Genomic DNA, 12,731 nt, shown 5'->3' with positions numbered 1-12,731 from the left:
GACACAAAATAATTTCCTTGTTTTTAAAATCACAGCTGGCCTAATAAATTTAAAGCACTGCACTTTTGCCCCTGTATGTACAGTCAGTGTAGCGAAGCTGTGCTCTTCATGTCCTACCTGAACTTTGCAGTTTCTGGTTCCATCTCGAGCAGCTCTCTCACAGGAGAGCGTGGCACATTGGCAGAGAATTTCTCTGTAATTGGTGAGGGGATGAAGATTGGTGAGGTAGAAAGAGATGGTATCATGACGATTCAATTGACACAACCACAGAAGTGGCAAATTATCATGAATGTTTGCAGTCATTCAAGCTCTCTGCATGCGCTGCCCATCAATCACGGAGGATAAACAAGAAACACAGAAATAAATAGAGAAACATGCTTCCACTCTTTCTCACCTATAAGTGGCCTCATCATTGGATAATACACTTGCCACACAGTCTCCAATGACATCCTGCTGTCCATGTAAATTGCTCCAGCTAGCGACTCAAAGATATCTCCCATGGCCTTAGGGACTTCAATGTCCTCCTCCTTCTCTTCGTCTTCTTCGGAGCGTCGCAGCTGGAGACAAAAACAACAAAGCTGTGCGTCAGCTGACACACTGACAGCTGTAACACCCCCAACCAGTTACAGCTGCCCCTCCCTGAGCCCCTTTCTGTCAGAGGTTCCTTCCTGTTAAAAGGGAGTTTTTCCCTTCTCAATGTCTATCTGCACTCTGACAGGTTGCACTGATGGCAACACAATAACCAGATCCCAGTTAATTACATATGGAGTCCAGTACTGTTCCCAGTCTGAGGCTTCTTATATAGTGCTTTTCTACTCTTAGCACTCAAAGACTTTTACACAACTCATTCACCCATTTGCACAAGCACTTTCTTCTATGCTCTCTAACATTCACATGCATTTATTTCCGATGGATGCACCGGAGAGCAACATGGGGTTAGCATCTTGCCCAAGCAGACAGGGATCGAACCATAACCCTTCCAATTAAGTAGGTGACCTGCTCTACCACCTGAGCTGCAGCCACCCTGTGTTAACTCTATGCTATCAGCCTAATCTTCTTCTGTGTAATGGGGACATTGTGAGTGACTTTCCTGTAAAGCTGCAGAATTTAAGCCTCTGTCTGTTTAGCGTTACCAACTCACATTAAGTCATCTCTCCATTGCTTTTACAGCTTTTTCTGTCTGATTTGACCCCCAAATATGTTATTTTATTGTTCAGCTTAGGGCGCTCTGCAGAAACATTGAGAAAGGATTAAGCCAATGACTATGGTAGGAAAGAGTGTGCGAGTTATTGCTTAATTTCTTTCTCTCACTTTTTTATTTTTATAAATGCGTTCTTGTTTATATGCCTGCTGTCCCCTAAGGCATAAAAGTCCTTAAGCACAACGAAAGGAGATTTTGGTGCCAAGCTAGCCTTTTGCAGACGAATGAAACCCAAACGTTGGAATATGAAAACAGCTTAATAAAAGCTGGCAGCCTCGTTATTCGCGGCGAGCGGTTCTTGAACTTATTTCAGAGGGCAAAGCTACAACAACAAAGATTAGGCTTGTTCCTGCAGAAGCGATAATAACCACATTCTTCAGAGAAGCAGGACTCACCTCAGAGTCCATGCCTTGCATTTCATTCTTCTCCAGCTGAAACTGCACAAAGTCATCAATGACGTGGAAAAGCTCTGGCGAGATGGCCTTGAAGTACTTGTGATAATCGTATTTAACAGCCAGAGAGGCAAAGATGGTGTTGTTGACGAGCGCTGAGCGCAGGTCGGTCAGTACTCCAGGAGAGTGCTGCCGTGGGTCTTCGTAAAGGTGCTTTGTTATGAGGTAGTCTAGAATTGCATCGCCAAGAAACTCCAGCCGCTGGTAACAATCTAAGAAAAAGTGAAAGAAGCACAGATTTGTCAACTGGAGATGCACAACTAAGAATGAAGGACAAAGTCAGTAAAGCATAAGGTTTACTGACCTGTAATGGTGTTATAATGGTAGGAAGCGTGAGTGAAGGCTTGCAGGAGATAAGCCTTGTTCTTAAAAGTGTAGTTGATCTTTTTTTCAAAGTTCTCAAAGCCAGATATGAGGTGGTTGAGAGTTCGTTCTGCATCTGGATGGTCCAGCATGCAGCGGGGTGGGATCTTGAGCCAGCCGTAACACAGGTCTGCGACTTGAGTATGAGTGTGAACCTGTGCCGCTGCTCCAGTCGGTGGACCTCTCTCCAATGGTAAAACCTGTTGTCGTTTTATTAAAAAATAATAATAATAATAATAGGAGAGAGAGAGAGTTTTGCCTTGCATTCTTTAAAACGTTACTTTCAAACAGTGCCATGTCTGTAAAGCTTGGGTCCTTCCAGATTTGAGCTGATGCAAGTACTCGGTCCATAATTCTCAATATTTTATGCATCACAAAAATTAACATCATTAACATCACTGCAATGTTTTCCTGAACAATGCATGTCGCCACTCAAACTCCATAAACTCCATGTTAGGACGCAGGGGGAGGAGCTTGCTTAACTTTGCGATCGCCTAACTGGCATGTTCAGTAACTGACATGTATCTGAATTATTTATAATTAATATAAAAATATTATCAAATATAATTAACTATTTATTTGAACTGAGTCAGGAACATATAAGACCAAAAGTGAAGCGTGTTGCAAAGCTGAGGCCAACAGCAAAACAATGAACAGTAATAAAAAGTTTGTTCTGAAAGCTGGTAAAGTACATCCTAATCAGTATTATAATTCATGTATTAAGTTCAGGCCCAGGTTTAGTTTTTTCTATAGTTATTAAATAACACAGTAACAAAGTATTTGCCACTTTCCACTGTTACAAAAGTGAAATCTAAATTTGAAGAAGCCACTTTCATCTGTGGTTTTCACTTTGGACTACTCAGGTTCTCTGCAAATGCTAAACAAGCCTGAAAGAACAAACAGGCAAAGGAAAAAGTGCATTCTCCAAAATCGGGGAACTCTTTTATAGATGTTATAATAAAAAACTTAGGGAGAAGCAGTGGCAGGAAATATTCCACATCATGTTTATGCTCATCAAAAGGACATGTGGTTTTATTAGGATTCTCAATTGATTCATTTTTGTGCGTGTTCATTTGTTTCTGCATTGCGATGCATTCCGAGCTCACCTTGAGGCCCAGTGAACACAGGAACATTTGTGCAGCTCTCTCTCCACAGCTGGTCAGGTAGCAACCTAGCAGAGCCTCGACACAGTCAGCGATGCTCTTGTCTGCGATGCACTGCTCTGTATGCAGGTCGTAGGATATGGACTGCTTACCGAGCTCAGTGCCACAGTTCTCTTCCGATGGATTCCAAAAGCCTACCACAAAGTCATCCTCCTCACCGGCCTTGCTGGGGTCCAGGTAGCACATTGCATCCCACGAGCTGTAGTCAAACTCCTCAGGTGAGGGCCCACTGGGCACCTGCTCTGTGGGGTAATGAGCTGCGGTTGGATGGGAGGGCTTCTTGGGGGTCTTCCAATCATACGGAGATTCCATAGCTGGTGAGGAGCCTGAAGCTGGAGTAAGATTGGGAGGGAAGCCACTCAACGAGATCTTCTTCCCAAATGCTCCAGATCCCAGCAACATGTTGTCAATGAAGCGGATGTGCTCCTTGTAATACTCAAGATCATCCTCCATGTTCACTTCATCTTTTGGCTCATCTTTCAGCATCAACTCGCCATCTTCATCTACATCCTCGCCCTCGTCATCATCCTCATCATATTCGTGTCCAGATCGCCCGTTAGCCAAAAGCTCCTCTTTGGCCTGCATGAGGGAAAAAAAAAAGTCAATATAGTCCAAAAATCAATAGTTCATATTTCTATAGTATAATCACTGAAGTCTCTTCAGCACAAATTACTTTCTCCTGGGAGTAATTAAGTAATGTACTGCATTAGGTTTAACAAAATTGTTCTGTGTCATGTATGTAATACGTTACCTTTTTAAAAATAATAACTCCAACACTGATCACACAACAAAGAGAAGAAACGCCTCCAACGCACACAAACATTTGAGCACACAGCTCATTAGCATGAATGTAATCTCATTGATATGCTGTGGAGCCAATGAGAATTGATAAGGAATCAAATCGATAACCAATAACAATAACGTAATCAGGTCTGCTGAAGCAGGTTTCCAGAGGCAAAATTTATCAAAATGCAACTTTAAGTATGTGAGCTGTCATTCATAGCCTACAGTTTAATGTGTGTTTAGTGAAGTATGCATATATAGACTACACATTGACATTAACAGACGATATGTCCTAAGCATTATCAAAAAACATAACTAAACTCTTAATAAAAGTCTAATTGTGCACAGCGACTGTGTCTTGCTCCATTTTGTGAGTGTTTCTGTAAAAACACAGAGGAGACTGCTATCTGAACTAAATTAGAAAATGAGCCTGTCTCAGTGTTTTACTGCTTTTTATTGTTAAGCATTAGTTTTATTGCAATTTATTTCTGTTTTACATTTTCCTGCAGTTATTTCTGGGACAGTATATCATTCAACACAAACACAGTATCGCAGGCCTGTTTTCAGCACTCTGGATATTTCCTGCATTCACACAGCATTAGTCCATCTCGTTTGTTATGCCACTTTTAAGCACTGTTGATGCACATAATGTGCCTAATTAAAATCATGTGGGGCACCAGGTTACTTTCAGTTCAGCATAAAGTTGAATTTGTCTTTGGCCTGTTCTCTTAGCAACAGACTTTCATAGATTATTGGTACAATCTGGAGCAAAGGCTATACAGCATTGTGTAATTTCCCACCTCCATATGTGGATGACGAAAAGGGATGCCAGGGATGAAAAGTATATAGAAAGCTAGCACCACACGAACCATGAACAAACTGTCAGGTGAACATCTAATTTTATGGTATGTATCATCATCATCACTTCAAAAATAGATCTCCTTAAAATGTTCAATGACTGGATGTTTGGGCATATGGTTTGATTCACTGAAGGTTATTATCTAAAAGGAAAAGATTTTAGTCTTTTCTGTTTTAGGTTGTTCCTTTTTAGCTCACATCTGACCATTAACTGTGTTTTATTTCAAGCTGTTTTTCCCAAGTGGTGTATAAAAGAGTGTGTCGAAGGATTTTGGTTTTTAACCTTCATTATGAAAAACATTATCTGAGCTCCAGGAGTTCAGATGAGAGTTCAGACCTGTTCGACATGCAAGCACACAATCTCACCACGAGTTGCAAAACACGGAGAAAGTCTGCCCTCTACTGGCCCGTCATCGTCATTACATGAAACAACCTTTGGAAACTCCTCAGCGAACACACCGATCGACTACCACACAACAAAGAGAAAAAAACAGAGCGTATAAAGCTGCAGTAATCCACTGACCTCCTCTGAATTCATTCTGTCGGTGCTGCTCTTGTCCTGGTTGACCACATATCCAGGAGGCAGCCAGTTAACTGGAGGGTCGAAGATGGACACCACCATTCTGCTAGGAAGCCCTTTCTTCTTTCCCAGACGGTACAGGTTACAGTTGCTCACCTGGACATCAGGCAGAGTGTGAGTAACACAATGAAGTCATCTTGTCTTAATGGACACTGTGACATCAGCCAAGCCAGGACACAGTGCAAAGATGAGTTCTTAAACAGGTTTGCAGCTGTTCCCAAATGACACTAATCAACAGACCAAATGCTAATGCATCCAAGTCATTTTGTGTCATTTGCCTTGTTGTAGACAGCGATGAAAGTGTGTACATCTTCAGCCGGGCTGCATTCCATTATATACTGTTACTGTGTACACACATGCACGGCCTGTACCTTACTACTGCCACACGGTTCAGAGAAATAACATGCGTCTCACCTTCTTGCTGCGCATGTAGCTGAGACGTCCTTCGTGAGCATCAGGGTAGGTACAGAACAGGTATGTAGTGATGGCATGCTTCAGGAAAGAGTCACCGAGCATCTCCAGCCGCTCCAGGTTGAAGCCGTCGCTGGCATTAGACAAGGTCAGGGCCTGCAGGATGAGACCGGGGTTGGGCCCCAAGCTCTTGGGTGAGTTTGCTGCGTGGGATCCATGCTGGGGACGAGCACAGACATCAGAAGGTGCTGTGAGAGTGTTGGGACTCGTGGCTGCTCGGCTGCAGACTGAGGTAGCTTTTTTTGTGTGGTCTGAAGTCCTCCCCGATGTACATTCATCACTAGGCTGTGGAGGACTGGAGTTGGGCTTCTTCAAGGTGTGAGGGGGCTGCACAAGAACTGAGGTAGTGCTTTGTACTGATTTGGAGCTCTGCAGCCCAGCAAAGCTGAGCTGGGAGCATTGGCAATTGTCACATTGGGGAAGGTGCTCATTTTGGTTGCCATCGTCACAGCTAGCAAAGAAGGCAGTGCCATTAGTTAGGTTCCTGGTGCAGGGGGCTTCTTCAGAATCTAAAGCTTTGAAGTCCTCCTGCTCAGACATGGAAGAGTGCTCACCACTGGGAAGCATTAGGGAACTGGGATCAGGGCTTATAGTCTCTTGGTGCTTACAGTGACTGGCACCTTCCTCGCTGCAGGACTCAGGGCAGGATATGAAGGTTTTGCTGTCAATAGACCTTTTCCAGCCGAAGTCCAGGTTTGGATATCTGCCACATACAGAGCATCTACATGTTAGCGTGTGCACACACACACAAGTTGTTCACAAACAACAAATCCTAAAAGAGAAGATTTGGTTTTCTTAACTAAGATCAGACATTAACACTAACTCATCAAGTCCCAATGGGACACTTTGGTCTGGCCATTCTTGTGGATGTTACTTTGACATGTGCCACCCACATCAGCATTCTAACAACTTTATCATGCAATCAACTCGTTTTACTGTGCAATAGGAAAAAATGTGCAATTTTGAGGACACCAACATTTATATAGTCCTTTCCTAGTCTAATAAGTCAAAAGGCTTTACAATCTAACCAACAGTCACCCATTTTCTACACTTGCACTCCAATGAACAGTTTTAATTGTGTTTGTGTATGAATCTTTTGGAAAGTGTGACGCAGAAATCTGTTATTCTATTGTGTATGTAACAGCAACCTGAAGTCAGGGGGGAGGGTCTGGACTCCCACTCCGGCCTCACTAGCTGTCTGAGCTCTGAGCTCCTCAGCAGTCAACAGGCAGTGTAGGCGGTAAAGAATGCTGGGCAGACACACTGCTTTTCTCCACAGGGAGGCTGGAATAGGGTGGATGGCACACAGTTCTGGGACCAGGATCTGACGACAAACAAAGCACATGAGACTGGGATTGTCGGAATAAACAGCAACTCACAACAAGACTTCGTCTCTGGCACTCACTGGTCTAATAATTCCTGAAAGCTAACAGATCACCATCAACCCTGTCCACACACATGATCATGCCATATTAAATAATGCATCTTTGAGAATAGTATTCTTTGATATAATAGGTTATAGAAATCAGTAATAATAATAATCATCATCATCATCATCAATCCATCCTCTTTTCCAGTTCAAATTCACAGTAGGGCTGGAGCCAGAGAGACGAGCGTTTACCCCACAGCCAATTCAGAACCAGTATCTGGACTGTGGGAGGAACCCCGAGCACAGACACAGGGAGAACATGCCCACTCTACACAGAAAGACTCCAGCTGACCAGTGGATGGAAACAGGACCACTGTACTAACCAGCAGTAAAGTGATATCTAGAAACGTTCTTTAAAAACACACAAAAATGAAATATGAGCATGTCCCATGTTCCTTTACACACAAAATTATACTAGGTTTCCTACACTGATGGATATCTCCTCACCCTACAATCTAACAGAGGCAGCGAGTACCTGTTTGTTCTGTAAACTCTCCCACTTGGCCTTCCTCTTCTCTGCACTGCTGAGTGGCAGGGCTTTGCCCTTCTGGTTTAGGTGTCGAGGGGTTAACAGGTTCAGTCTGCGATGGGACAAGAGAGTTGGAAAGCCTGGTCACCATAGTGAACATTTAAATTTATATATATACGCATAGTATCAAACAAGCACCCCCCCAGGTTTGCCTTTTTCCTCCTGACCTTTATTCCACACTTCTGTGGATTACATATTGACAGTTCTCATAAAAGCTAGCATGTAAGCATATTCACACTTGGAAATTGCATTAATCTGTTTATTGCCTTTCATGAAATAACCAGTACAGACTCCACTCTTGGCTATAACATTATTATTCAGGAAGGGAGGTACTTCCTAAAAATAAAAATTGCTCCAATTCCTAACAACACAATATTTATGCAAAGCCAAGTGGAATCGCATATCTGCTTCTGTGCTTTTCTGTGTTTTCTCACATGCCTGAGAAAACTGTCCTTGTCCACATAATTATGAACCTGGCTCCAGATTTGGTGCCACTGACCTGGAGGAGGTGTGGTCTACATCCAGGAGCGGCTGGTTAAGGTTTGACAAGTCCAGGTTGTACTTTGTTTTGTAGTACTCAGCGAAAGTCTCATACTCTGGCGAAGGAAACTTGCTGAGTGGTGTCAGGTCTGCGTACACATCAGCGACATAGAAGCGATGAGGCTGGTCGAAGTTGCGATACCTGGAAAGTAGCAGCGAGGCGATTATCACGTCGTTTGGCTCAGCGTATACTTCATACAGCTGACACGTTCACACAAAATCAATCCAGTACAGACACGTGCCGCTCCACTACCTTGGAATGATGACAGCATCCTGGTAGTCCTCCAGCTTAAAGGTGAAGGGGTTCTGCTTTGTGTACTGAGTAGTAGGAATGCCAGTGCGGGCCTCAGACTTCTCAATGCCTTCCATAAACTTAAAATCCATATCTAGTGTGTTGGAGTCTCCAACTGAAGAAGCCAAAGGAGAGAAGGAAAGATGGTTAACGAACATTTTAACACAGGTGGAAATGAATTTACAAACTGAACTGAGCACTCACCAACATTCAGAGGTAGAACACAGTAAGCAGAGTCAGCCATTGTGGGCATGAACTCCAGTGCAGGTTTCTCCAGGCGGAGAATATGGGAGAAAATGTACTGGTGGAGACGAGTGATGAGGTCGAGCTGGGCAGTGGTGAGCGTGAAGCCAGACTTCTGCAACTCGATGGAGATGGTCACCTCACCAGAGCGAGTGTACACCGGGAAATGGGGAATCTGGATCAAAGCAAAGCTGCTCGTTTTCACATGTATAACACGTCTACAGAATAAATGCTGAAGAATATTGTGAAGCACTGAGGTACTCAAATGTGCCGAAGCAACGTACTCGAGGTATGGGTTTGGCAGTCAGTATGCCGAAGCACCTGGTGGTGTCCTCTGGCGGGTAGAGCTTTCTTCTACGGAAATTGAGCTCATCAGGGAGGGGAGTGGTGAGCACCATCCCAATCACATACAGGTAGTAGCTCTGCTCCGGTACTGCATAACAGTCACACAGACACTCCGGTATCTGGAGATGGCAGAAACGGGACACAAGATTTTTGCACAGTACTGTATGCTCATTGAGTCAGCCCTCATGTTTCTCTATCCGGGTTTGCCTTTACTGCACTGGCAGTGCGTTTGGGATGAAAACTCATTCAACATTAACCAGTAACATGTTTTCCATATGGTAGTGCACTGCGGATCAAAATATGACTGTACTTTTCTTGCATTCGTAATTCCTTCAATCATAATTCCAACCACACTGGATGAAGTGCACCGTTCAGATACCGTTCACCTGCTGATTATTTTTTCTAGGCCTGCTACTTGTGTTGACCTCCACTTGTCCAGTTTCCTTCCTTTTTTAAAGGTCACCATGTCATATTTTGGCAAGTTTACAGTTTGCTAAACTAAAGCAAATAGTGTGCTTTAGCAACAGGCTGCTAGTAAAGCATTTAAAGATACAATGTAAAAATGAGTCTTTGCTAATGTAAAAGTCAGTGTTAAATGGCTTAACTTGGCTCTGAAAATGTCAGGCACTGAAACTGGACTGATAAGTACGAAAGCAGCCAGCATCTAAGGTGTTTCACAGTTTTTCTTTAAAGAAGTCTGGAGTACTACTGCTAAAGCCTACTTTAGAGGAAGCAGAATACAAAGAAATGAGGGGAGCACAGTGCTGTATATGCCAACACATTTACTTACTGGTGCGATATAGCAAGGTTCTGCCAATCCAGAGAGTCAGTGATGAGTTTGGATACAGCCAGTTGACCCCCCCCCATCCCCCCATATCACCTCAGATTTTTGCAGCTGAATTACTTCAAAAACAGTCTGTAAACTGGTTCAGCCGTGCCCTCCCTGCATCAAATGCCTGCCTGTAATGAGCATGACGTACAGCTTTGGGGTAGCACTGCCTTCTCTTCGTAGAACCAGGCCGGCCTGGGACACTGGTCTCCTCCTCATCGTGAAGATCAAGCTCCTCCTCGTATTTTACCGTCTCCTTTCCCACGGGCATCAGGTGATCATCCAGTTCACCTTAGAAGGAAGAGGCAAAAGATGAAGCAATGAAGACAAAAATAACAAGATTAGTCTGCAAGATTGTTATTGTGGTTTTACCTATTTTGTGGAGTTTCTCACAGCATACTAGTGCAACTGCCTTCTCTGCCACTCTTGCACAATTCATCACTGGACCCTGTAGGTGCAAGTCAAAATATCAATCATCCTTTAGAAATATAAAAGGAGCACGTCAAAATGTTTACACTGGCAATTTTGAAAACTATAACAGCCTTCCTTACCTTGACAGGAACTCGCAGAGGGGAGTTTATAGGCAAGTAGAGAGTGGACTGGAAACATCCATCCCCCATCTCCACGGTTTTACATTTTGGTGCTAGGTGTGTGAATGGGTCGCTGGGCAGCCGAGCACAATACCTGAACACCAGGGCAGAAAGACCTTTTCAAATATTTATGGCAATATTTTGATAGATACAGAGCTCTGCTGGTTCTTTCTCACATCTCAAAGTGCTTTACTGTTTTTTGCCACTTGTACCCAGGAATCATGAATGAAACACACACACCTCGAGGAAACTCACACTGGCACAGAGACAACATGCAAACACTTCATCTCTTTATTACAAACTTAGTGCTGATGCGATGGCGATTGGACTGTGTGTCTGACACTTTCACTGGATTGGGAACCCTGTACTGTCTTCAGCTATACTGACATGTAAAATGATGAGTGAGAGAAAAAGAAGCAGCAGTATCATGTATATGTTGGCTCCATGCAAGCAGAAACCGTGGGCAGCAGTTCACATGGATTTAAAGTGACAAACAAAAAGAGGCTGTTTGGAGCAACCGGCAGTCTCGATCAATAACAAAGTATTTGAGCTGGAAAGAAAAACATTCTGAAAATCAGAAACCACACCTGTTAATGTGACCGATGGCCGTGTTGATGGTGACTCGAGGACCTCCATCCTCAGACCGCAGGACATAGGGTGGTAGAATGTTGTCATCATCCATCACCTGTTCCACTTCAAACTCACTCACCTCCACTGACTTGGAGCACTTATTCCTTAAGATCTGTTTGAGAGAAAATTAGGTCATTTGGCCCCTAAGCCAACAGACTAAGCATCTCAGTCTTGTCAGATAAAGAGAAAACATTACTTTTTCTATGGCCTTGTAGGTACTGAGATCTTCTTCAAAGGCTTTGGTCCTCCCAGTGTCAGCCAGCATGATGTAGTTGGAGACAGGTGCCCGAGCTCGGCCTTTGGACTGGACGTAGGACCTGTACTCTGTAGGCAAGTCAAACCGCACCACCAAGTTACACTTTGGAATATCTACGCCTTCCTCGACGATGCTGGTGGCAATCAGAAGGTTAGTTTCATGAGCCCGGAATTTGCGAAGAACCTGTCAGAGAAGGAAAAGGGGTCCTGAGTTCAGGAAGTGATAACAACAAAACAACCAAGAATTTAGCACGGTATCCACACATCTCTCCATCGTTCATTTTCAAAATCCAAGTTTTCTTTTATATTCAGCACAATTTCTTCCTGTAGTTATCTTATCAGATTCAGTGGCAGCGTCTGAACCCGGTGACCAGGTGCACAACATTTGCGAAAAGCACCTGACCCAGAAAAGTCTAGAAAGAGAAAGTGTTGTTGCCATGGTGCTCACTGTGCACACAACCACAAGTGCTAGCTCACAGGATTAGAGAAAACCATTAAATAACTCCAAACACATTTTTAAGACCTGTTCCAAGGTCCTCACAGGTCAGTGGGGTCAGAATGACTCTTTAGAAATAGTTACACTTGACTTTTCACAGAGTGCCACACCACTCAGAAGCTAATATGGAGAGAGTGTGATGGCTGACATCCCCAAGTTATCTCTCACTTACCTCCTCTTGCTTCCTGAACTCCACCTCCATTTGTTTGTTGCGTGCCTGGTTCTTGCCAATGCTGTGGCCAGTGATGAAGTTGCTACTTATATAAGCAAGCTCTGGGTCCTGCTTCCCTGCCTCCTTGATAAGACTGGAGAACAGAAAGAGTGTCAGTGATAACTCACCAAGGACAAAAACATGCAGCCAGTCAAACAACAGACGCCATCTTTCCAAACTTTTATGATTTATCACCAACTACCTGCTGCACTGACGATTTAGAGGGCGCGTTCATTCTCACCACATGCCTCTATCACTCAGCCACCAAAGTAAGAACAGAAAGGGTATTTTGGTACCTTAAGATGTAAACTCAATGGCTCTAAACACCGGGGATTTTTTTAAAATCCCAAAGCTACGATCATTAAGCTAGCCAGTGTATCTTATTTTGCCTCACTGTTACTGCTTTAAAAATACTTCTTCTTTTTTTAAACACCTCGAAAAATTGTAAAAACACAGACGAATTTTATATGA

The 12,731-nt window shown here is 43.6% G+C and overlaps 1 protein-coding gene across 8 annotated transcripts in view; it reads right to left on the bottom strand.

The window, feature by feature from the left end:
- dicer1 (dicer 1, ribonuclease type III) overlaps positions 1-12,731 on the bottom strand; it is a 32,800-nt gene that overhangs the window by 6,617 nt on the left and 13,452 nt on the right. For all 8 annotated transcript variants that reach the window (XM_012922733.5, XM_012922732.5, XM_076877890.1 and 5 more), the window contains 19 exons: positions 12,222-12,354; positions 11,495-11,737; positions 11,256-11,410; positions 10,630-10,762; positions 10,451-10,526; positions 10,230-10,369; positions 9,189-9,368; positions 8,866-9,079; positions 8,623-8,776; positions 8,329-8,511; positions 7,776-7,881; positions 7,020-7,195; positions 5,815-6,574; positions 5,344-5,496; positions 3,123-3,758; positions 1,958-2,216; positions 1,597-1,865; positions 395-557; positions 118-193 (listed from right to left, as the gene is read on the bottom strand). In XM_012922733.5, the coding sequence (XP_012778187.2) occupies positions 118-193; positions 395-557; positions 1,597-1,865; positions 1,958-2,216; positions 3,123-3,758; positions 5,344-5,496; positions 5,815-6,574; positions 7,020-7,195; positions 7,776-7,881; positions 8,329-8,511; positions 8,623-8,776; positions 8,866-9,079; positions 9,189-9,368; positions 10,230-10,369; positions 10,451-10,526; positions 10,630-10,762; positions 11,256-11,410; positions 11,495-11,737; positions 12,222-12,354 (4,209 nt within the window). The remainder of the gene's footprint in view (positions 1-117; positions 194-394; positions 558-1,596; positions 1,866-1,957; positions 2,217-3,122; positions 3,759-5,343; positions 5,497-5,814; positions 6,575-7,019; positions 7,196-7,775; positions 7,882-8,328; positions 8,512-8,622; positions 8,777-8,865; positions 9,080-9,188; positions 9,369-10,229; positions 10,370-10,450; positions 10,527-10,629; positions 10,763-11,255; positions 11,411-11,494; positions 11,738-12,221; positions 12,355-12,731) is intronic.

This window comes from Maylandia zebra, linkage group LG19 (assembly GCF_041146795.1).
Source record: "Maylandia zebra isolate NMK-2024a linkage group LG19, Mzebra_GT3a, whole genome shotgun sequence".
NCBI classification, from domain to species: Eukaryota; Metazoa; Chordata; class Actinopteri; order Cichliformes; family Cichlidae; genus Maylandia; species Maylandia zebra.
Note: the sequence above shows the minus strand (reverse complement) of the source record. Positions and strands in the feature narration are given on the sequence as shown.